At 41.4% G+C, this 23,825-nt stretch overlaps 3 protein-coding genes across 6 annotated transcripts in view; 1 reads left to right on the forward strand and 2 right to left on the reverse strand.

Annotated features, from left to right (window-relative positions):
- The window catches only part of decr2 (2,4-dienoyl CoA reductase 2, peroxisomal), a 7,152-nt gene extending 5,973 nt beyond the window's left edge, over window positions 1-1,179 (reverse strand). For 2 of the 3 annotated variants that reach the window (XM_032503286.1, XM_032503288.1), the window contains exon 1: window positions 957-1,179. The gene's annotated coding sequence lies outside the window, so the exon portion shown is untranslated. The remainder of the gene's footprint in view (window positions 1-956) is intronic. The other variant, XM_032503289.1, reaches the window with a different exon arrangement.
- A 145-nt stretch (window positions 1,180-1,324) lies between these two features.
- On the reverse strand, window positions 1,325-7,155 carry LOC116671807 (retinol dehydrogenase 13). The gene is made up of 7 exons (XM_032503285.1): window positions 6,951-7,155; window positions 5,473-5,591; window positions 5,203-5,358; window positions 5,030-5,134; window positions 4,718-4,930; window positions 4,499-4,600; window positions 1,325-2,914 (listed from the first exon to the last, which is right to left on the reverse strand). The coding sequence occupies exons 1-7, from the start codon at window positions 7,013-7,015 to the stop codon at window positions 2,664-2,666; spliced, it is 1,011 nt and encodes a 336-aa protein (XP_032359176.1). The 5' UTR covers window positions 7,016-7,155; the 3' UTR covers window positions 1,325-2,663.
- A 2,319-nt stretch (window positions 7,156-9,474) lies between these two features.
- On the forward strand, window positions 9,475-23,224 carry sbk1 (SH3 domain binding kinase 1). Of its 2 annotated transcripts, XR_004327370.1 has the most exons (5): window positions 9,475-10,326; window positions 17,496-17,737; window positions 18,290-18,492; window positions 19,014-22,497; window positions 22,571-23,224. XR_004327370.1 is itself a non-coding variant. In XM_032503284.1 (4 exons), the coding sequence occupies exons 1-4, from the start codon at window positions 10,289-10,291 to the stop codon at window positions 19,839-19,841; spliced, it is 1,311 nt and encodes a 436-aa protein (XP_032359175.1). In that variant the 5' UTR covers window positions 9,475-10,288; the 3' UTR covers window positions 19,842-23,224. The 2 variants fall into 2 exon arrangements, 1 of the variants encoding a protein (XP_032359175.1); XM_032503284.1 differs by having other exon boundaries at window positions 19,014-23,224.
- The last annotated feature ends 601 nt before the right edge of the window (window positions 23,225-23,825 follow it).

The raw sequence follows: 23,825 nt of genomic DNA on the forward strand, positions 1-23,825 counted from the left end.
ACATATTCACCTGTAAACTCTGTAAACCATTAGTATATTATGTTCATTGTACACATCTGTAACATTTCTACTTATAGTAATATCCACCTGTATATTATATCCAGTACATATCCAGCTGTAAATCTTGCTCACAATACTTGTTATCTATATTTATATTCATAGGACAAACCCATCTGTAAAATTCTGTTTATAATAGTATTCATTTCCATATTTATTCACTTATGAAACCATTGTATATATCCTGCACTTACTGCTATTGCACTTCTGGTTAGACCCAAACTGCATTTCGTTGCCTTGTACTTGTACATGTGTAATGACAATAAAGTTGAATCTAATCTAATCTAATCTAATCTAATCTAAAAAAGACGGGTCTATACATGCAGGTGATGCACAAAATAACAAAAAACACCTTACAATTAAACAGCCCTCTGCAGCAGCTGGTGAAGCTAATAGCATTCGTTTTTGTCAGGATTGTCAGAACTTCAAACTAAAATCCTCTATACTAACTACAAAGGTAGTTATTGTCTTTTAGTCATTGTTTGTAAAACTCCTATTTTTACTCTTTCATTCTGATGCATTACTGTGCATTTGCGGTCATGATTTTCAATCCGTTCCACATTACATAAAGGTCAAAAAAATAAGTTACAGTGGCAGCAATTGTCCAGAGTCGTCATGTAAAGCAGCTTTAACTGGTGTTTATAGGTGAGTTGTCAAAGCAGTTATTTAACAGCGCTCGTGGTGGTAGAAAGTTGTTTCAGATATTTGCCTCACAACACTTTTGCAGGCCTCAAAACAGAGGTCTACCATACTGTAGGGGGTTTCTGTTATCTTATCTATCCCTGTACATATTCTAAGTATTCTGCTTTCTACAGCTAGATAGACTGCCAGGACTGCGCAGTGAAGTTCTGTTGGCAAGTAGCGTTAGCGTTAGCTGGCTGCTGTCGTGTTAACGTTACCTTCTGAGAAAAACAAGCTAGTTGTGTAGCCCTGAGAGAAGAACCGTCCAACTCCTTTTTGGTGTAGCACGACCTTCACACGAAGCACGTTAACGTTAATAACTCTGACAAGCCACCTTTACATGTACTCCTCACCCATTAGGGGGTTTCTTTTCATAAGGAACTTTTGTACATTGGACTTTTTCGTCTTTCTTTGACGATGCATTATGGGCAATGAAGTCCGGTTGGGGTGTGTTCAAGAGCACTCACTGTCCAAACTTATTCTCAGTTGTTTAATAGAGAAGATGTAATTGTAGGAAGAATTTTCAAATCAGGCAGGATTAAAAATCAGAAAATACTGTGAGCACTTCTAGAGGTCAGAATTGATCGATTCATGCCAGAAAGGGAAACTATACACAGCATCATGCACTAGGGACTGTGAGGTCTTTGACAATCCGGAGGGCAAAGGAGAACCCAGTGATTTTGTTGCTCATCTACATCATCTAGGATGTTAACAGCTAGACTTTCCACTGGGAAACCAACCCTGAAATAAACGATCCAGGGTTTTGAGTTTCAGGGCTGATGCTGATCGGTGTGCATTAGTGCAGAAAGTGGTCCTTATTGATCTGCACTCTGGGATTTACTGTTGAAAAAAAGCTCTATTCAATGGATCCCTCAATTACTTTTGGGATGGATATTCTTCTTTGTGCTCAGAGGTCTGAAAGGATCAGAAATGTGAGTGCTCTTGTAACTTAATTTTTTTATCAAGAGGCAAGAGTAAACAAGAGCAAAAGCAAAAGTGCACTTAAAAGTGAACATTAGGATAAATTGTAATTGGATTTTATACCAGGTTTAAACAAAGTGGGTTGACTTCAAAATGACCTTCTGTCCTTTTTTCATTGTTTTTTATGTTTTTAATGTGTGTGTTGTTTTTTTGCTTTTTTACTATTAGCTTTCATTAATCTAATATAATATAGTATGGAAAACATTATAAAAATAGATTTGGATTGTCTGCTTTTGTTAATTTCATTGTTCTTCTTACTTAATCATTGTAAGTTCTTACTTATTGCATTGCAGTCTAATGAAATCTGCACTGAATTATCACAATATTAGCACAAATCAGATTGTTGTTTTTAAAGCAGATGTTTTCATAATGGGTTAACAAGGTCGAGCAATTCCCAAGTGTCTGCAAACGGACTTTCTTACCTGGTTTAAATATACAAAAAAATAAATAAATAATAAAATAAATCTAAAGCTTCCAAGATACACATTATCCGTACAAACAAATAAAAAAGGGTAAACTACTAGTCTGTATTTTGATGCTAGCAGCCAGATGGCGCTATCTGTCAGCATTTTCTGCTTGAATCCACAATAATAAAACCCATTTCCATTACTCTCAATGTGAACTTACAGTAAATATGGACAAGAATTACAGCTTCTGTAATTAAAAAAAAACAATCCATTGTCAAAGGCTACTTGTTAAACATGTTTTAAAGACAACATCCTGATGCAGGAACATAAAGGCATGTACAAAAGACTGCCTTAATACAGACAACAAGACTCCCAGACTCAGACAGTTAATTGTTCCAATGAGCCTGGCACAGCTCAAGCCATAAAGGTCCATTATGCCCCGCTGGTGCAGAGGGCAGAGCAGGCCTACAGCCCCACAGCACTGACGGCTGGTCCTAGGCTCTGTCGGTGTCTCGGCACTGGGACTGTCTGTGCTGCTTAGCTCTGGACTTCTGTTGTTGGGTTTGATTTACCGGATTGTCCTTCTTCCTCCAGACCCACCAGCCTGCTGCTGACCTCCCACAGCCTGCGAGCTGCCTCCTCATCCAGGGCCTGCGGCGCCGGTTCCTTTTCTGTCATGACATCATAGTACCTTCCACTCACCCCCTCCATCTCCTCGGACACTGCCAGGTAGACGCTAGGCTGGGCCCCCAGCTCTGGGCTCTTCACCAACATGGAGAAAAAAGGACCTGTAAAAAAAAATCATGTACATTCACTGACAACCAGAGTGAGTAACAAGAAGGTTTTTTTTACTTTTTATTTTTAATCTGTTTATTGATCCCCAATGGGGAAATTACAATTTACACTCTGTGTCCACACTTTGTTAGTTATCACACACAGTCCTGAACTACACACACACACACACACACACACACACACACACACACACACACACACACACACACACACACACACACACACACACACACACACACACGCTCAGGATCTATACATGCACTAATGGAGAGATGTCAGAGTGAGTGGACTGCCAGCTGAACCAGCGCCCTAAGCAGTCGGGGGGGGTACGGTGCCCTGCTCAAGAGCACCTGGCAGTGCCCAGGAGGTGAAGTGGCATCTCTCCAGCCACCAATCCACACTCCATACTTTTTGGTCCATACTTGGACTTAAACCAGTGACCCCTCGGTTCCCAACCCAACTCCCTATGGACTGAGCTACTGCAAGGTTTATCAGCGACAACATTGGTTGCACTGGTGTACTTTGATTTCATAATTCACAGATTTTATTTGAACTGTAATATCATTTTTCTAAGGGTCGGTTGGGGTGATGATGAAGAACATCATAGCTATGGAGGGAAAACCTTGTAACAGTGATTTGGGAGATTTTTGTTTTAGCTTTAGTATAACGTGCTCTCGTACTGGTTGCAAAAAAAGCTAAAACCTCTGAATTTATGAAGCAAACCCGACTGCAGAATCTGAAACTTTGAGGTACTTGTACTTTATTGAAATGTTTAATTTAATGCCACTTTATACTTAAACTACAGTTCAGAGAGAAATATTGTTATTTTTACTACATTTTTGACATTTACATCAAGTTTACACATTAAGATTTAACATACAAAGCTGTGTTGTTATAGACAAAACTACAGGAACAACAGCATATGAAATAGTTACAGAGCTCAACACACTACAACAGTAAACGGCTTCTTACTCATGCATCGTTAATATAAAATATATAATATTCACAGGGGGGATTTTTCTCCATGAAGTACTTTTACTTTTGATACTTATATTATGTAAGCACCATTTTCAAAGTGGCTAATGTAGTATTTCTGCATCTTCTTTATTTAGAACCACGGCAATCATCATACATACAATAAAAGACTTAAATCATTTTATGGAAAATAAAATGGACTATTAATGGCAATCTCTGTTTCCAGGTGGTTTGTGGCTCCAGTTAGAACCCTATATCCATAACAGTGGCATTGCTACTTTTAGTAGTAAAGAAATGGAATACCTTCTCCACCACTGTCTAAAAACCAAGAATATACACTTAAATCCAAAAGCATATATAGAAAGCTATATTGAATGTTCTTCAGTTGTAATTACGTTTGGTTCAGTTCTGTTTTCCGCGTTTAAAAGTCAATTTTGTGGCTAGAAAACTTTTCATAACAGAAATGCGGTCAGTTTGTGTTTATTTATACAGACCCAGTAGATAACAATAGAAAATTCACTAAGCTAATTGTTGCATATGCATTAGGTAAGCTTTTTTAATTTCTCTAAATTCAGAATCCAATAAGGAAGCAGGATACTCACTGAGCACAGAGCTGGAGAACTGGGATTGGTGCAGACCAGTGTGCCTCCCGAGCTCTGTGGCAACAACGCCCGGGTGCACAGCGTTCACCGTGATTCCTGTGCCTGTTACACACACACGGCATTGTTTAAAAATACATATCCAACGGCCAATTACAAACAAGAACATAGGCCGTACTCCCTCCCACACGTGCCCACATATGCAACAGCCAGTAGACTTGCCTTGCAATCGCTTGGCGAGCTCTCTGGTGAACAGAACATTGGCAAGCTTGCTCTGACAGTACGCCTGCTTGGTATCAAACTTCTTTCTCTCCCAGTTCAAGTCCTCAAAGTCAATCTTTCCAACGATGTGGGCGAGTGAGGCCAGGTTGATCACTCTGCTGGGGGCGGACTCTTTCAACTTATCCAGCAGAAGATTTGTCAACAAGAAGTGGCCTGGATGAAGACAGAAACTATCAGAATCAGGGAGTAAATTCTTTAGAAATGTAAAGATAATTTTAGTAAACAGACACCACTGTCTGTGAATTTAAGGACCTAGGTGGTTGACTCCAAACTGCATGTCAAAGCCATCTTCTGTCTTCCCAGCTGGAGATCTCATGACCCCTGCATTGTTTATGAGGACATCCACACGCTCCTTGTCTGCAAGACAATAAATATAAGATTCAATACTGAATATTTCTGTTAGTGAGAAGTAAGTGTTTCCTTACCTTGTTTGATTCTCTCCGCAAATTCTCGGATGGACTTCACGGAAGCCAGGTCGAGTTGACACGCGTAAACGTGAGGATTCAGGGTCTTCCCTCTTATTTCCCTTGCAGCTGTCTCGCACTTCTCCATGTCCCGACATCCCATGATGATCCGACCCCCTGATGACGCCGTAATGGGAAAAAGAGTGTGTGTCATTGAGAGCAAAAATAACAGCTGAAGATTTTATATATTATATCTTTTTGCACCAAATTATAGTCCTATTTTCTCCAAACCTCTCTTGGCCAGTTCCCGGGCAGTCTCTTTCCCAATGCCTGTGTTTGCTCCTGTTATAACCACAGTCTTCCCCTTGATGGTAGCCTTACTGGGACACGGGCCTCCGGTTACATGGTTCCTATGAGAAGAAGTAAAGTTCAGCGCCATCATATTTAAACATGCCTTCTATTTCAGCATCGAAACGACTGGGCGTCATGGATTTCTCTCAATCTAATGCAAAACATTTCTCAGATCTGTCTCTCTTGCTTGGCTCCAAATGGACCTGAACTCAACTTTTTTTTAAGCTTGTCGGCCTTGCACAAATACCTGTAGGTTGTCATACCTTTATACCATGGTCTGGGTCAATACTCAATTGTGACTGGCTGCAGGGTGTCCATTAATTCTTGACAAAGGACATCTACTAAGTAGTTCCATTACATTTTTCTGTTCACCGTTCTAAATGAATGAGCTGGCTACATAGTATCAGCTTGTATCTAAAATGAGTAACCATAGTAACAGGCAGACATGTCCGACAGTCCTGGTCTCCCCATCGTCTTTTAAGTCATGATAATGGACACCTCATTGGGCGTTATCCCTTTTGTGTACATAATTTAACACCCCCCAAACTTCAATTCATGAAGCAGCCAAATGTATTTATTCAGGAAGATGTTTAGCTGCACGTTAGAGAGAACCTGTTATAAGTCTACATTACTGTTTATCCTCAAGTCACTTCTTAATAAGGCTAAATTACCAAGTGGGCAAAGCAGGCAACTGGAACACGACCCCAGAACTCCAGGGGCCCCAAAAAGACTCCGGACTCAACTGGTTTGTGTGCTAATTTAATAAAAATGTTATTTAATTTGTTTGGGAATATGCAGCACTAAATCACAGAACTGATAAGTTAGGTCGCAACTGCGTTTGTACAATGTCAAACTGCTTCCCATACACACCCATACACACCCATACACACCCATACACACCCATGAAGTCTTGAGAAGAGATCTAAGGGAAAACACCTGTGTGACTTGACAATGTCGTTTTGGGGTTTTGAAAAGAGTGTTACGTTAGTTTTAAGACCTTCATTATTTCAATTTTGTGTTCATTTCTTGCATATATGTTGTATATTTATGTGTCTAACCAAATTACCACACAGCAAACTCTGGGACATCAGAGACTCCAGATTAGGAATACTGTACAAAGTGCACAGACGGGGAGGAAACAGCTGGTTTACCCAACCTCAATCCAGTACAACCACCCTGCTATAAATGCTTTCTTTATGAAACATATTCATCTGGGTATAATTGAGCCGAGGAGGCTGTACTTCGTGGGGTTGTTGTTCTGGATTGTATAGCAGTAGCTAAGTGCTGTGCTGTTTTGAACCAAAACCTATTGTCCGAGATTTAGCCTGAACTTACCGCTAACAGCGTATCAGCAGCAAATGAGACACATTGTAAAAACTATAGTTGATACAGTGACCTTATGTCATATAATTACTCACTTCAGTAAAACAGCAGCTCCAAACACTGTTCCAAAAACAGAAACTGGTAATATATATTTGCTCATGACTTCCAAACAATGCTGTTCGGAAAAAAATATCACCTAAAAAATGGTTTTAACAACTGTTTCTCCAGCTTATGTTTGACAACACTACTGTCAGTGCCACAAGGTTACGCGCGCATGTTTTTAGCGTCATCTACTACATCCATACTACTAACCAACCGCGAGGAGCAAAAACCCCAGAAGCATCTTGGGAAATGTAGTCCCAATTTAAATGGCCACCAAAACAAAGAATAAACGACTTTACTACAAAAAAAAAATTTTTAAAAGAAGTAGGCTATTGTAAGAATGATGGTGTTTTTTTTATATCCACAGAACGGAACTCTTTAAAAAACATCCTTACAATCAATTTGGTTGGTTGCCTTTACTTCTATATACTTCTACATATATATATATATATATATATATATATATATATATATATATATATATATATATATATATATATATATATATATATATATATATATATATATATATATATATATATATATATATATATATATATATATATATGGTTGAGTGGGAGAGGGTGATGTGACTATAAATTGCTTTTTTTCTGTGGCCAGGATAGCTAAGTTAGAGTGGGCGCCCATATATAGATATATATACTCCTTGACGTAGCAGCTGTGGGTTTGACTCCGACCTGCGGCCCTTTGCTGCATGTCATTCCCTCTTTCATGTCTTCATCTGTCCTGTGAAAATAAATGCCTAAAAATGCCCCAAAAATAATCTTTAATAAAAAAAAATTAAAAAATATATTTTTGATTGGGAAAAAACTGAACAAAATATGCAAACTGACTCTGCTGTTGCGATTGCAGTAGGAAAGCATTCTATCTTTAAGGAGCCAGGTGAGACTCACAGGCTGCCGTGGAGGGGGTCACACCAATGCCTGGAAGTGTGAGGAAGCCGGGAGCTGTAGAACTTTGCACGCAGCAGCCTGTTTTTCAATACAATGCTGACCTTTTTTCCCACATGTTCTTTTAAGTGAAAAGAAAATGTCTCTTCTGCACAAAGCAGAGTGTTTGGAACAGGGTTAGGTAAGGCTTTTAGTAATACTGCTTGTCTACATATTCATACTCATGTAGGCCCTCTTCCTTCTCCCTTTTGCTTATGATTAAATAATTTATGAAAAACAGAACTCAAATACTCTCAGACACATTAAGCCAGGGTTTGTGGTGTGCTCTGGCATACTTTCATGTTTGTAAATTGGAAACATAAAGGACAAAGGACAAAAATATATACATATATTTTGTCCTTCTTCCTGTTGGTTTTGTAGTTGTAGATGTTCTAAAAATGTGTCTATCTGTTCTCAGACAGAGCAGGAGTGAAATAAAGGTTGAATCTAATTGTGGTCTTCAAAAGGCCTATTAACCCCCAACTTTAAGAGACCACTTTCAGCTTCGGGTCGCGGGTCGCTTGAGGCTCTGTGTTAACGTCCCTCCACTATGACACAGCACTTAATAGAGAAGGTAGGACACAAAGTTTACTCTGCATAAAGATACATTTGAGAACAGGGAAAAACAAGGCCACCCCTTTGCAGCAAGATGTGGAAAACTTAAGGTGACACATAAAAAGTAAAAACTAGGACACGAGTCTAGTGACTGAAAAGGGAGAGGAGAGGGAGGAGCAGTCCTGCTCTATTTGTTCCCAGCTCAGAGGTGTGTGTCCCCGGTGTGCTTGACCATCGGTGCTCTCTGCTGTCAGCTCGCGGTGCTTGACCTTCCCTGTGATTTACGACGCCTATGTTCCCAAGATGACCCAGAGGAATGTCTTCGCCTCGCTGCCTGTTGGCCTAAAACCTGAATGTCTCAAAGAGATGCTGAAGAAGCAGATATCCAATACCTACCCACATCCCCATCAAGGATAAAAAAAAAACACCTAGTATCATATTCCTCTGTAATTACATTTTATTTTTCAAGGCCTCATTCTTCCTCTCTTCCTGATCCTGGACTGAATTAAACAGTTTATCTTCCCCTCTTCACACATTCTCAGCCTGAGTCTGACCTGCGTCTCTTCTTGGAGAACAGAGAAAGCAGAAAATATACATGCAGGAAATAAAATCAATGCGTCATAGCAATAAAAAGAACTATAAATGTATTATGTGACTGGGCATTTGAGTCTCTGAGATGAGACTGAGATGGGAGAAATAACACCAAAACAAGGCTCTTCATGAGCATCAGTCGTAAACCCATCTGATCCTTGGTCTTTGATGATTCATTAAGGTTATCCCTGTTATGTCGATGCTGTTTTCCCAGTCCAATATGTTCTGCTTGGCAAACATGTCTGGCAGGAAGCCTGTTGTTAAACATGTGCAGTAAAGGGGAGCCGCCGGGGCACTGAATTAATTGAAAGTCTTGCCTCTTCTTACCTAATAAGGACAGTTGGCAATGTCACAGCGGGAAGAACTTGAGGCCATAAGCTGTTGAATTATGCAAGACTGGAGCAGCCTGCTCCTTCAAAGCATGAATCAAAAGTAGAAGCGCACGGGCGCGTTGAGGGTGGATGGTCGGATGGGACGGGAGCGTTCAGGCGCTAGGACCCGTTACACGTGAGCGTATTATTATTTTGCCAGAGGGTGGAGACGGTGAACAATAAGGGAGCTGACTGGTAGGAGCAGCAGAGGAGCAACATCTGAGACCCTCCCCACCCACCTCTGCTCAAACCCAGACTCTCGCCGGACTGACGCGCAAAGCAGACTGACCGGCAGACAGCGGGTGTAAGACGCAGAGCTGAGTTTGGAGAGAGTGGGAACATGTGGATTGGTCCATGCATGCTTCAGAGAGCAGAGGTTTGCTGAGCCCCTCGCGTGGATGTGAGTGAATGAGTTCGCCTCGGTGTGCGTGGTGCTGAACTGGGTCATGCGGACCACTGGAGGAGCCACGGTTAAACACGCACCCTCGTCCCGCTGCTTGGCAGGTTGAGATGGTGGGCGCTCAGAGGAGGGATCCCAGCCTGTGTCCTCTCATCTCAGCCTCCAGCATCAGATGATGATTTGATTTAATCCGCCTCCGGAGGAAGTCACAAAACTGAAGAGCATCTCCAGAAACCAGGCCAGAAATCTTCTTGGGTGGGCAGCAGCAGGCAAAGCACAACGGCGAGATCTCGTTCTAGCTTTGTCAGCTCTCAAACGGCAAGGTTTTGATGTTTTTAAGGGACCTGTTTGGGGTTCCTATCATTTTAAACTGATCCATAACTTCCTTCGAACGAGGAGATCCATCCATCGGGTTCCTGCAGAGCCCAGCGGATCGGAGCGCAGCAGCTCTGCTCGCCGAGCGGATGCAGGACCATGGAGGAGAGAGACAGGTCGCCAGCAGGTGAGTGAGTAGCCTATAACACATAGATGCACCCTGGGGTGCATGGAACAGGTTCAGTCTAAAAGATGCTTCAATCTGCAAAGAAAGAAAAGCAGAGAGACAGAAATAAGGATTGGGAAATCATGCTTGGGGTTTGATTTCTTTTGTTGATGTTGTGCAGTTTTTTTTATTTTAAAGATCTTGGATTTTAATTGTTTTCATACGTAGGGTATTTCTGATGATGTAAGTAACTTTCTGTTGTCTGAACTTTGACTCACTCTCATGGGCAATATAAGTGTATGGATAATAAATTCGCCTATAATAAAGCATATGTCAGCATGACAACATGCAGCTTTATGTACCATAGGCTATGATTAACTCTAACTGATGGTGGAGCAGCAACTTCATTTCTATGTCCAACCTATGTGATTCCCGCTCTGCTTTTGTGATTTGGTCTGTGCTGGATGGGTGCAAGGACATCCAAGAGGGGGCACTTTTAACGCCCTTTTATACTTGGTCTAGGGCAGACAGGTAATATGTCATCGTTATCCATCTATTGTGTCTATTCTAATGCATTTAAATGAGCAGCTGACTTACTGTAATAGAACAGACCCTGTAAAAGCAAAGCCTGGAGGCTGGTGGTATAATGGACTCTAAATGAAAGGCAACATCAGCTAATACACTCAGATTTGCTTTTGTCTGAAAGAAGCAGCAGTAATGACTAAGGCTTTTAAAGGAGTAGTTCATCCCAAAATTCAAACAGACAGAAACAGTTTAAACATCATCAATTATACTAAGCAGTCAGTTCCACCTGGATTAACCATTGCATTCAATATGCATGACAATGGTAGGAAATGCTGCTCTTTTGACATAATTAATCAAAAAACAAACAACTTGAAAAGCAGACACATGCATGTAAGCCTGGGATCTTGACTGAGTCTACTTAAGCCCACTTCCTTCAAATTCTCCATTGTGAATTACATAAGCAAAAACCTCATGGGAGTTGAAAGAAACGTCCCAAATATGGCCTGCAGAACTAGGAAGGCATAACCAGGAAGGCAGACTCTGCCAACAAATAAAAGGACTGCAATCTTCATATGGAAACAGCAGATCCCAGACAATGACCCATCCAATGGCTGCCCTATACACACCAGTTTAACCCACCGTTGCCCCCCACATAACTCAAAGAAATGCATATATAATGCCCAGTTTCTCAATGAATACTGGCAAAACGGTGTTCCAGTTAAACAATATCCTACTGACATTGTGATCAGTTACTGTAAATAAAAGGAAATCAGACTCAGAAAAGAAGAAAAAGGATACAAACAGTCAATTAGGACATATAGAGGACATTGTTTCACTCTATTGTTCTCTCTTACTGGGTGGAAATAAAGAAACAAGACATCTCATAATGTCTATACGCATTACAGCCTAACCTGCTATTATGTTAGTGAGACAACAGTGTAATAATGCCCCCTGTCAATCAGCGTTCATAATGTGTACATGTACGTGTGCGCGTGTGTGTGCATGTGTGTGTGTGTGTGTGTACGCGCGCGTGTGTGTCTGTTTCAAATTTTTTTCTATGCATCATTTTTATTTATTTAATCATATTTTCCATTTGGCTTATGCTTGTTATTAACAATCATTTTACCATTTGGTTAATCAGTGTTTGATTTAGGTACAGTATGTTCTTGTTTCAAATTTCCTTGTGTCTTACATTGTGTCCTGTACTTGCTTTTGCAGCAATGAATAATATCTATGCAATTAATGGATTGTTGAATTAGAATTAAATAGAGAGAAAGAGAGAGAGAGAGAGAGAGAGCGAGAGAGCGCGAGAGAAAGGTTAATTGCAGCCTCAGCAATCGCCATTAGTGCATTGATTTTGGTTAGAGGCTATTATACATGAGCAGGATTGCAAATTACCATATTCTGTTAGTTTGCCTAGAAGTGGAGGGCAAAATGGTCTAAAAAAAAAAGGAGCAGTGTCCTCCTTAGCGATGCTCTCACATCATTTAGCCCCACCTCCTTTTAGACCCCATTTTCTGAGCTCATAATAGAGTCACATTTCCACATGTATTAGACATCAAAGCGACGCACACAGTCTACAGCATGTGGTACAAAGGGAGGGCTGCTTCAATTCAGACTCACTGGATTTCCCAATCCTGCTCTCTCTCTCTCTCTCTCTCTCTCTCTCTCGCTCCCCCCCCCTTGTCACATTGGAACTTGAGGCTACTGGACTGTGAGAGAGTGGGGGTTAGGTACAGTGTGTTCCCTGGGTATCTTGTTGCAGAGATATTTAACTGTGAAATGATTTTTGTGCAGGTCATGATGATAATGAGTGAGATGATGACATTGCTTTTGATGGCATTTAAATTCCGTTGTTACTGTTTCTAATCCCAAAATCTTAATCCCAAACTACACTATGTATTTAATCTGCAGTGGGGATGATTTTGTTGTTGGTTTATCATTGTGCCCATTTTTTTCTTTGATGGTTGTTTGTGGTCACCGCCCATTACCAGAGCCAAGTGTTCTTCACCTCCCATAGGTAGTTTCCACTCTTAGTCATTGTTTGTATCCCTTCCCAGTTTACGTCATCCCAATTGCCGCCAGCTCCATGGGATGTGTGGCATACAGTAATGAAAAAGATAGATAGAGGGATGATGGGAAGGAGAGTAGAGGTGAGACGAGTCAGGGACGGGTTGCATTCAGCCCCAGCAGGGATCCTCCACATGGCCAGCCAGGCATACAGTATCTGAGAGGGGGTGATTTGTCAAAGTGAGTGCCCGTGGCTCAGGCCACCGGTTCACCTATCACAGCACAGCAGGAGGTTTCTTTAGCCGTGTGTTGACAGAAACACAAAACTCTGATGTTCTTTGTAAGGAAGGTGATTTAGTTTTTTTTGTTTATGCCTGAGTAAATAACAGAGTGTCCTGACTGCAACTAGCTATCACAAAGAAGCCCATTTGTTTTTTTTTGATTAAATTGTTTCGAATCACTTGTCATTTGTTTTTATTCTCACACTGAGACAACAAGACAGACAGATAAATACATCTATATGTGTGTCTATGTGTGCAGTTGTTTTCTCTCAGTCAGTGAGATTAACCACATCAGTCACATTGTATGTCACATTTTCACTTTGACTCAGAGGCAAGGCATGTTGGGCATTTTGACAGTAAATTGGACACAGGACATCAGTCATAACCCATAATGGCTCTTCTGCCGAGAGCAAAGCAACCAGTCCATTAGTAATGGAGAGAGGTAGAGATGTGCGGCAGGCTCTTCAATCTATTTATTTCTTTCATTAGTCCCTCGTTTACATTTTCTGGAACAGACAAGAGAGAGTCTTTTTGTGCTAATCAATGTCATGTCACAGTTCATTGAAGCTGTATCACTTGCATAGTTTACACCGGAATAACTCAGTGAATACACAATTATTGTCTCTGATGAGAGTCGTGTGCAATACCACAGATATTTGTCCATCTGCAGGCTCTGTTTCCTGTTCATGAATTGTTAATGTTACTACAGTTAGTCTTTAGAGAATAAATAGCCCTGTTTTTAAAGACAACCTTGCACGTGCTTAAATATGCAAATAAGTTAAGAGTCTATACGGCGGTACTTTGAGCTAAATGCTAATCTCGACATGGTTATATGCTCATAATACAATGCTAACACTCTGTTTTTCAGAAATGACGTTTACAGTGTTCACCATCTTAGTTTTGTATGTGAGCATGCTAGCACTTGCTAACTAGCACCAATCACAAAGTACAGCCAAAGCAGATGGGAATGAAGATAGTTTTAGTTTGAACCAAAGAATAAAACAAATTCAAATTTTGACCCAATAATGGTGCTAGCTGAAAGGTTAAAGAACCCAAATTCCGCTCATTTTCAGTTTCATACTTGTATTTTGGTTGTTGTTTTTTTTGCGCCTGTCTCTTTAAGCCCCCTTCCCCCCCGTGTGATCTGATTGTTTCCGGATCTTCCGCATCTGCGCTCCCGTCTGCACCGTCATTGCACCCGGGGAATGACTGTAGCAGCACTGTAGTGGCATTTTCTATCTATGTATAGTATGGTTGTAACATCACAACCATACAGAAGGCCTGTCGGCTTGTTTAAAGGAACAGTTTCTGAATACAGGCTGTGTGCATTAGATTGAGCGTTTTGATACTTCCACAGTATTTATATAGCACCTTGATCTGCTTCTTAATAAAAAAAAAGACATCAATATAATGTACAATATAGGACCTTTAGGATCACCACAGTTATTACGGTTCATAGTGAAAACATGGCAACATGAATGTGTGTACCATACAGTATTTCATGGTAATCCATCCAATAGTTGTGGGCATTTTCACTCAAAACCACAAATGTGAACTCTTTGGTGCTGGAGGAAAAGTCAGGGGATAACCAAAGTCAGTAGGATTACTCCTCTGGAGAGCATGCATTTCTGCACACAATTTCCAATAGTTTCCAATAGCCCAATGTTTTCATCCAATAGTTGTTGAGATATCAAACTTCTGTTTTCAGACACTCAAATGTCAGAGGATTTTTCATTACAATTAGAACATGAAAAAAACAAATATTGAAGTTATAATGTCTTACCTAAACAACACTGACAATAACAATAGAAGGAAAAAATTGAGAAAAAAAGGCTAACAGATGATTGACAATGTGTGGGACTGACTCAAAAACCCACACACATTAAAATGTGCCACAAGTCCAATCTTCATCTGTATGTGGAGCATGTTTCTGTTACCTTGTCTTTAGCCGCCTGAGAGTACGGGAGAGGGGCAGAGGGCAGCATGGGAGATCAGTGGGGCATGTGTGGCTGTGGTAGAGCACGAATGCTGAGTCGTGCGGAGTCTCAGCTGCTCCCTCTCAGAGGTAGGAACACAAAGGGCTTTTGATAGAGTGTCATTGAATGCTGTAACAGACCTCCCTGCCCTCCCTAACACACACTCACAAACACATCATCTCCCAGAGACGACATAACTTCATCCCCACACCTCCGGGACACTACACTGCAGTTTCTAATTCATATTTACAGAGTCATTGCAGCTACAGAGAGCACCGTCTACCAACCACTCATCACATTTCAGGACTCCTAATCCAGTTCTGTAAAGGAAATGAGAGCAAATCATCCTGTGCTGTTGGGTGGGGGGTGCTTTTGTCTTTGTTGGAGCTGAGTAATGTGATTAAGATCCATGCGTGACTGCCGCACATTCTGCCAGTAGAGCTGACTGGAAGAAGTGCCAGTAAACAAGCGCTCCCTTCGTTCTCCTGGTTCTTGCTGACAGAGGCTAAGGGGCCATGCAGGGTGGGTGGTCAGAGGAAATGTTCTTCCAGTCTGTCTGTCCTGTTTAAATGTTTAATAATTCCCCAACCTGCACCACAAAATGATCTGGATAATGAACTTTTGAGTTGACTCGCTGAAGGCTACACAGTGGGCACGCTCAGAATGAGTAGGCTACAATATTCATAGTCTCTTATATAAGCATCTTAGTTCTTATGATAAAATCAAGAAGCAAGTGTTGTCTACAGAGAAACATACGGGCACACAGGGCACTTTCTATTTGCAGTGTTGTTGTTTTTTTCTCTTCAACAAAGAGTGATGAGCCAAGAACACAAGACTGCAAAATGGTCGCATCCTATTTTAGTTTTCGCTGGCTATATTTAGCACTCTCTTCCCACAAGGAACCTCGACACCTTCAGAACAAAACCTCCTGTGCTGTTTTTATCAACTGTACTTGAACTACTTTGAATTAATTTCGCTTTTTTATCACTTGTTAGTCAACTCGGACACATTAGTGAAGCTCTTGTTTAAACCAGTGGTGCTGAGAATAAGGCCGCGGGGAGACGGAAACAAAGAGCGAAGCAGTTGCCTTTGAATGATGGATGAAAAAAGACCATCAGCAAATTTGTTTTTGCTGATTTGATGCCTATTAGTGTGTGTGTGTGTGTGTGTGTGTGTGTGTGTGTGTGTGTGTGTGTGTGTGTGTGTGTGTGTGTGTGCATGATTGAATGATTACATTTGATTGTGCGTGTAGTAGAAAGGGGTGGGGGTGGGGGTGGGGGGGTTGAAGAGAGAAGGGTGAGATCATTAGTGTTATACACTTCATTTCCTCAAAAGGTCTATTCATTTGTTAAATACTTTTATCGTTTGCTCAATCAAACAGAAGCTCACCTGCACAGTCACACTGCAAATGATTTGGTTCTCACCAAGATAAAAAAAAGTTAGATTTAGAAGTGTAAGACAATTTATCTTGTTTAAAGAGTGAATTTTTCATTTTAAGTGTTCAACTTTAAACTATAATCTTAAATCGAGCAAGCTTGTCACGTGAAATGATCTTGCTGCATGGACAGATCCTTCCACTTGTTTTGAGTTCCTTTTCCCTCAGATTTAGTGTTTTATCTTGTTTTTAGACATCCCACTTTTTTTGCAGTGCACTCATTCCTGATTTTTAATTTGTCGTTAGTTGGTACATCTGGTCCGCTGCCATCTGAGCCTGATTAAAGCAGCTGGATTTTCCTTTTCTAGGTTCAGTTTGACCTATTTCCAACTTGGCACTTCTGAAAATCAACAATAACTTTGTTTTTCAGCTTCAGCAATTTACATACCTTATCACTGTGCACACCAAACATATTTTCCAGGCAGAAATAAGCAACCTCTTTTCTCTCGGCACCCCTGGTTGTTTCCACACTTGAAAATGTATATGAATAAATCTGAGTGGTCACAGATGATCTGTGGCATGCCTTACCGGGTTTTGATATATACAGTGTATACTTGGAGCTCTCGGCTTACTCCATTATTCAATTTTTTTGGACCTTCTAACCGGCCATATTGATTTTCCCATAGATGCCTGCCAGTAAGTGCTGTCTGAGACCAGCCATATCTAAAATCTGGTCAGAGTGATCTAGAGCCACAGCAGGAAGTTCAATACATTAACTGAAAGCAAGTTTCCTGTTGATGCCTTTCCTGAATTGATTGTATGGAAATGAAGGTCTGTTAAAGCCTTCCTGATGTAACCACCCATTGGGACACAATGCACAGACAAGAATATATGGATGTGCACCTACAGATATACAGATATGGAAGATTTTCTGTCATAAACATATTCTTCTATTGCCGTGCCATCCTCAAAGCAGAAGAAAACCTAACCTGAGCAATGTTTTTTTTTTTTCTCTTCATTTAGTCTGCCCCACAGCGTCAAGGCGAGCCTGTCTCTTTCTCCATCTGGGCCGGGAAGGGTGGGCACTGGCGGGGGCTCCCCTACATCCAAGATGGGCTACTGTGGAGGGGTGCCTGTGGAGGACATGCAGGCCCTGGCCATCACTTCTCTGTCGGCAGCAGATGTAGCCAAACAATACGAGCACATTCGCGAGCTGGGGAAGGGCACGTACGGCAAGGTGGACCTAGTGGCACACCGGACGCAGGGTGAGTGACCCTTTAGCTAGAAAGCATAAAAGCATAAGTGCAAAAATGTCATTTTGGACAGCAGATTGTTCAGATCTCCACATTGTGCCAGCAGCTCTCATTTCAGCAGTTAAAGGAGTTTGTTAAGGATTTGTTTTAGGTCTACTGTTAGACCTAAAACAAATCCAACCAAGGATTAAATAATCCTTGGTTGTAAGAAAATCAAGGTTAACTGACTCAGCCTGAAAGCGGCATAATTGTAAAGTAGTGCGAAATGAGGCTGAGAAGGCAGCAGAGATTTCAAGTGCGTGCTAGAAATCCTCTGTATATCTGCAGCTGGGATCACGAACAGCTGGTTGTATGGATGTAATTGAGATAATAGTCATTCAGTGTACATGTTTATATAAATGAATGTACCAGCTGGAAGAAAGACAGGGTTGGGTAGTTGGGAGAGAGAGTGTCAGGTGCTTTGGATAACACTTGAAGTGTTTTGGATAGTAAAATGTTGGCAGATACACCAGATCTTAATTGTGTCCGTCTACATGTTTACATTTGATTTTTCTGTTTTTTTAGGCACCAAAATGGCGCTGAAGTTTGTTACCAAGAACAAGACGAAGCTGAGGAGTTTCCTGCGGGAGTACAGTCTAACAGGCTCACTTAGCTGCAGCCCCTTCATTATCAAAGTCCTGGACGTGCTCTTTGAGACGGAGGACAGCTATGTGTTTGGACAAGAATATGCCCCCGCTGGGGACCTTTTTGACATCATCCCTCCACAGGTAAAGCAACCATGCTTCCTTCCACCAATCACAGTCCGCACTCAGCCAGAGCTGATCCAATCAGTCGCCGTGTTCAGACACAGCGGTTTTAACAAGCTCTCTTGGGATTGGAGCCTTGTCTTCGTCCTGGTTTTCTCTCCGCGCAGAGCTCTCACTTTCCTTTAGAGCTATTTCAGTTGATGTGCTGGGAGGGCTTGACTTCAAGGTTCTTCTAAAGACTCATTAAAAATATTTGCAGCGAAACTCAAAACGGAGATTTTTGAATTTTTCTTTAAGTTTTCCTTTTTGGAGCATATCACTTTTCTCCCTGTACTTCTACCACTCTATATAACCATTACCTAGTTTTTTTTAACTGTGCTGTAACCTACTCACCACTAAGCTTTTTTCTGGTATCACCTCCCATAGTCTCACCTCCCACACAATGTACTGTATCTGTTAGACTGTACTAATTTGAATCTTCTCTTTTTTTCTGCCTTCTTTTCTCCAACACTTTCTCCTTCTCTCCACTCTCTCTTCTTCAGGTGGGTCTTCCAGAGGAAATGGTCAAACGCTGCATGCAACAACTGGGCTTGGCACTGGACTTTATGCACGGTAAAAACCTAGTACATCGGGATGTCAAACCTGAGAATGTGCTACTATTCGACCGCGAGTGCCGCCGCATCAAACTGGCTGACTTTGGTATGACCCGACGCGTGGGAAGCCGCGTGAAACGGGTGAGTGGCACCATCCCCTATACAGCGCCAGAGGTGTGCCGCGCTAGCCGTGCTGAGGGTTTCCTTGTGACCACCAGTCTGGATGTGTGGGCGTTCGGGGTTCTGGTCTTCTGCATGCTGACAGGCAATTTCCCCTGGGAGGCAGCACTGCCGGCCGATGCCTTCTATGAGGAGTTTCGGCGCTGGCAGAAAGCAGGTTGTCCTGTGGGGACGTACCCATCTCAGTGGCGCCGCTTCACTGATGATGCCCTGCGCATGTTTCAGCGGCTGCTCGCTGCTGAGCCGGAAAAACGCTGCGGAGTCAAGGACGTCTTCTGCTTTGTCAAGTACGAGCTGGTCAGCGAGCTCAGGCGCAGAGCATCTTGCCGAGCCAAGAGAGGTGAGAGGTCAAGTTCGGGAGTGTGCACCGGCAGTTACGCTTCCTCGTCGTCCGCTACTTCATCACGTTCCTCCCACAGACACCCCGAGCCCTCGACCCCTCCGGGCACATCCTGCCTGCGCCCGGCACCACTTAAACGCAGTGTCCTGTCCGACCCGCTGTCTCCCAGAGAGGAGCCTGGACAGCACCAGTCTCCAGGCCGAGACAAGAACAAAAGCCAGATGATGATGGCAACTGCCATCGAAATCTGTGTGTGACCACGTGAATGTTAGCAGGAGACTAAATGGCTTTTCACAGTAATAAAAAGCTGTGAAGAGGTGTTAAAGACTACCACAGAGACTCCGCTGGAAAAAAAGAGAGTTACTTTAACGATGAAAGAGAAGCTCAGGATCACATCCCCGGCTGTGCAAATGAACAACATCAATCAGTGGTACACACTTGGACAGCTTATCACTAGCACATGGCATTTAGGTTTTGATTTGTGACCAAAGACTATTTCCCAAGCTGAGAATCTGCTGCTGTTGCTCCTCTCTGCCATCCAGACATGTGTGTTTTCTGCCCATACACTGTGGTGGTGCTAATGATTCTGTAATTACATACTCCATAAGAAAAAACGGCTTTTCTCTCTCATAACTCCATGTCTCTTTACTTGTGTTTATGTTATGTCTCTTTCCTAGTGTTTATTTATCTGAGAGTTTAAGCTACGGGGAGGCCAACACTTTATCTGATCTGGTGATGTTGGTCAGTCGGAGGCCGGTGTTCTGAGGGCAATCTAAGCAACATTCGTCTGCCATTTCTCAGACTTCCTGTCAACCTCCAATGCATAAAATTAGTCTTTTTCAAGAGAATGTGTTAAGAAGAGAAATGGAAGAAAACAAAGGAAACCTTTATGTAGCAGTTTGTATAATCATGTTGGTGTCTAGACTTAGAGACAGATTCTCAGGACACTTCAGTGGGTTACTTCCTGTTTTATTATTAATGAAAATCCATTGACTGGCTGAAACACATCTGCCACTTCTGTAATACTGTCAATGAGATTCATTTCCAATGCGACAAAGCAGAATACAGGGATTGTGCATTTTCTAAGGTAAAAGGGTGGTGAACAAAGAAGAGGAGAAGAAGTGTCTTTTATTGTTTCTTTTCTACCTGCTGTACGTGTTTGGATGTGTGTGTTTCAAATGCTAAAGCACAAGATATTTTGTAAAGGAGAACTCTTAAAAAACTACGCCTCTATATTGTAAATAATTTGATATTTCTATGAGTGCACCGTATTATCAGGTAGTTCAACTATGTAGCGGTACAAATTTTCTATGACAGGGATAGGGGTTTTAGGGTTTTACAGTCACTGTCGGGGCAATGCAATGTATGTAGCAACAAAATATGACAACGTGTACAGTATATCACAAGAAATTAAATATATAGAAATAGGATCAAGAGCCTATCACAACATATAACATGGTAGCAACAGCTGTTTTTTTCTTTTATTGTTTTTGAGTTTTATCTGAACTGAACCAGTTTTCAGTTTTCTGACCCAGATATGACACACACATTGGTGAATAGATGCCACTCATTCTGCATTTTCCTGTCACCATAACCCTATCATGAACAGCATCCATTTCCTGTGTAAAACCAATGCGCTTCCTGGCTTCCTTTAATCTGCTAAAGTTATAGAGGTGCTACTTTGAGGTTGACACCTTCACAAAAGAATATGTTGTTGCACCCCTTATTATCACTTTGAATATAATCCTCCTGACTCTTTGGGAATTCATCCAAATGCATCCATTGAATATCAGATCCCAGGTGTTTATTGTCTGGAGGCCACTGTGTCAGCTATTGATGTTCTGTGAGCTGAAGATCGACCCTGACCTGCCCCGCTACAGATTCAGCCTCCAAAGAGATACTGCTAGTTAAAAAAGCATCTAAAAAGCAGAGTATGTTTAATGGGAATGCTTACCATTATTTTTCTTGCTTGAATTGCCCTACTGTTATTTACCCAGGTGTGTCATGTCTATGACAATGTTTGTCATGTGAGTATGTGTGAATGTGTGTGTGTGTTTCTCTTTTGTCTTCACGTTTCTTTTTTTCCCCCACTCCTCCCATGACACCCCATCAGCTCTGTCGCTATAGTGACAGTGCTGGTGCTCCTCTGGTTCGCCTTCTGTCTTCTACTTAAAAAAATCAAGTCTGATTACGCCCAAATGAAACAACTGGTCACCAAACTCCCTCCCAGTAGCCCACAGCTTCTCATGACAGTTGCTTAGCTTATCTCACTGGATGACACATTTCTGCAGATGCACATATTTCTGTATTTTATGAGTCAGTTCACTGACCAAAGTCTTTATCCAGTCTCTCCAGGCATAATCAGAGCTGATGATAGTCCCCATCATTTTTCTTGTTTCTTCTCATCCTTACTCTTGATTCTGAAAAGGTGATCTGATTGAGGCTGAAGACTTGTCAAAGGGATTTATTGTATGCTGAGATGCTGGCTGCCTCTGAGGATCTGTCAGAAGGTAATCTGTCAGTAGATTGTGGTGGAATGTGAATTAGCCCTGCCCTATAGTTTGCTATTCTGTTTATGTAGGATTAACCCTGAAATTGACAGGGATAAGATGGATGGTGTGTAAAAGCTAATATAAAATAATGCAACTCAACATTACAAAACTCAACCTACCGTAATGCAAAATATTGTAACAACATGACATGGTGCAACGTACTTCCAAATGTTAAATAACCTAAAATTATGTTAACGTAACATAACGTGCGGCATCATAACATGCCGTATCAAAACATGATTTATTAAAACATGATGTATCAAAACATGACGTATCAAAACATGACGTATCAAAACATGACGTATCAAAACATGACTTATCATAACATGACTTATCATAACATGACTTATCATAACATGACGTATCAAAACATGACGTATTAAAACATGACGTATTAAAACATGACGTATTAAAACGAGACGTGTCAAAACGAGACGTATCATAACATGACGTTTCATTTCATGACGTTTCATAGCATGACGTATCACAACATGACTTATCACAACATGACGTATCACAACATAACGTATCATAACATGACATATCATAACATGACGTATCATAACATGACGTATCATAACATGACGTATCATAACATGACGTATCATACATTACATGACGTTTCATAGCATGTCATATCATAACATGGTGCATCATAACATGCAGAAATGTAACATGAGGTATTGTACCATGATGTTACAAAACATAACATAACATGTGCATACATGTAGCCCCTAACTTCACCAGTGTCACAGTGTTCTGATGTGAGCAGTTGTGGCTTTGTTAAACATCCTATCCATTAGCATTATTAGACCACTGTCAGTTGTTGCAATGTGCAATGCTGTTTCTCATGGACTGTTATGATAGGAATTTTAAAGTTTAATGATGAGGTGTCATATTATTACTAAAGCTCTAGCGAGTAGCCTCCTGTTTACTCAGTTTCTCCTGATCCAATGATCAATCTGTTTTCTGCCAGCCAGTGTTGTTGTAGAAACCAATGTAAATAATGTATGTACTGTGTCTATAACAAAACAAAACAAAAAGAATAAACAAAATGTTCATATATGTTGAAATAAATTTATGCACCAGATCTTATGGCCCTGTATTTCTTTTTTTTGGTGGTAGTTAGAAATACTGTGGTGGTATTTTTTTTGTTCACCATTGTAGGCAAAGCTAATTCAGCCCAGCTTTGTCTGGTCCCCAGACTGCACATTAGATGAAGGTCAGCTTGAATCACATGTGATTTCCCAAGGCTTTAGTCTCGTTCACCAGCAAGCCCCCAGACTATTTTAATATGCAGACTTTCTTCTGAGAACCCAATTACCACATCTGTAGATAGGAGTTATCTGCTTCCCTCAAAGAGCAAATGAGTTCAAGGACAGTTAGAATATGGCACTGAAGATGAGAACAGTTATCAGCCCACCGCCCCATCATACTCAGCTGTTGAGTCAGAATGGAGGAGTTTCGCTCAAGTTGTTATTTGTCTGATTTCAGACAGTGGCGGTAAGCTGTGGTGTATCTGGCACTGTGAAAAGCTAATCAGTTGAGACAATGCAAGAGAAAGTAAAGGTCAACCATGACACGCAAGGCTTGTGTAGTGAGTGGAAGCTTGTCCTTTGTAATAGCCTGTTCTCTGCCCTTAAAGGCTGCAGCAGCCTAGTGTCAGTGTAAGAGTCCTAATTGTGTTAG

This window comes from Etheostoma spectabile, chromosome 21, assembly GCF_008692095.1.
Source record: "Etheostoma spectabile isolate EspeVRDwgs_2016 chromosome 21, UIUC_Espe_1.0, whole genome shotgun sequence".
NCBI classification, from domain to species: Eukaryota; Metazoa; Chordata; class Actinopteri; order Perciformes; family Percidae; genus Etheostoma; species Etheostoma spectabile.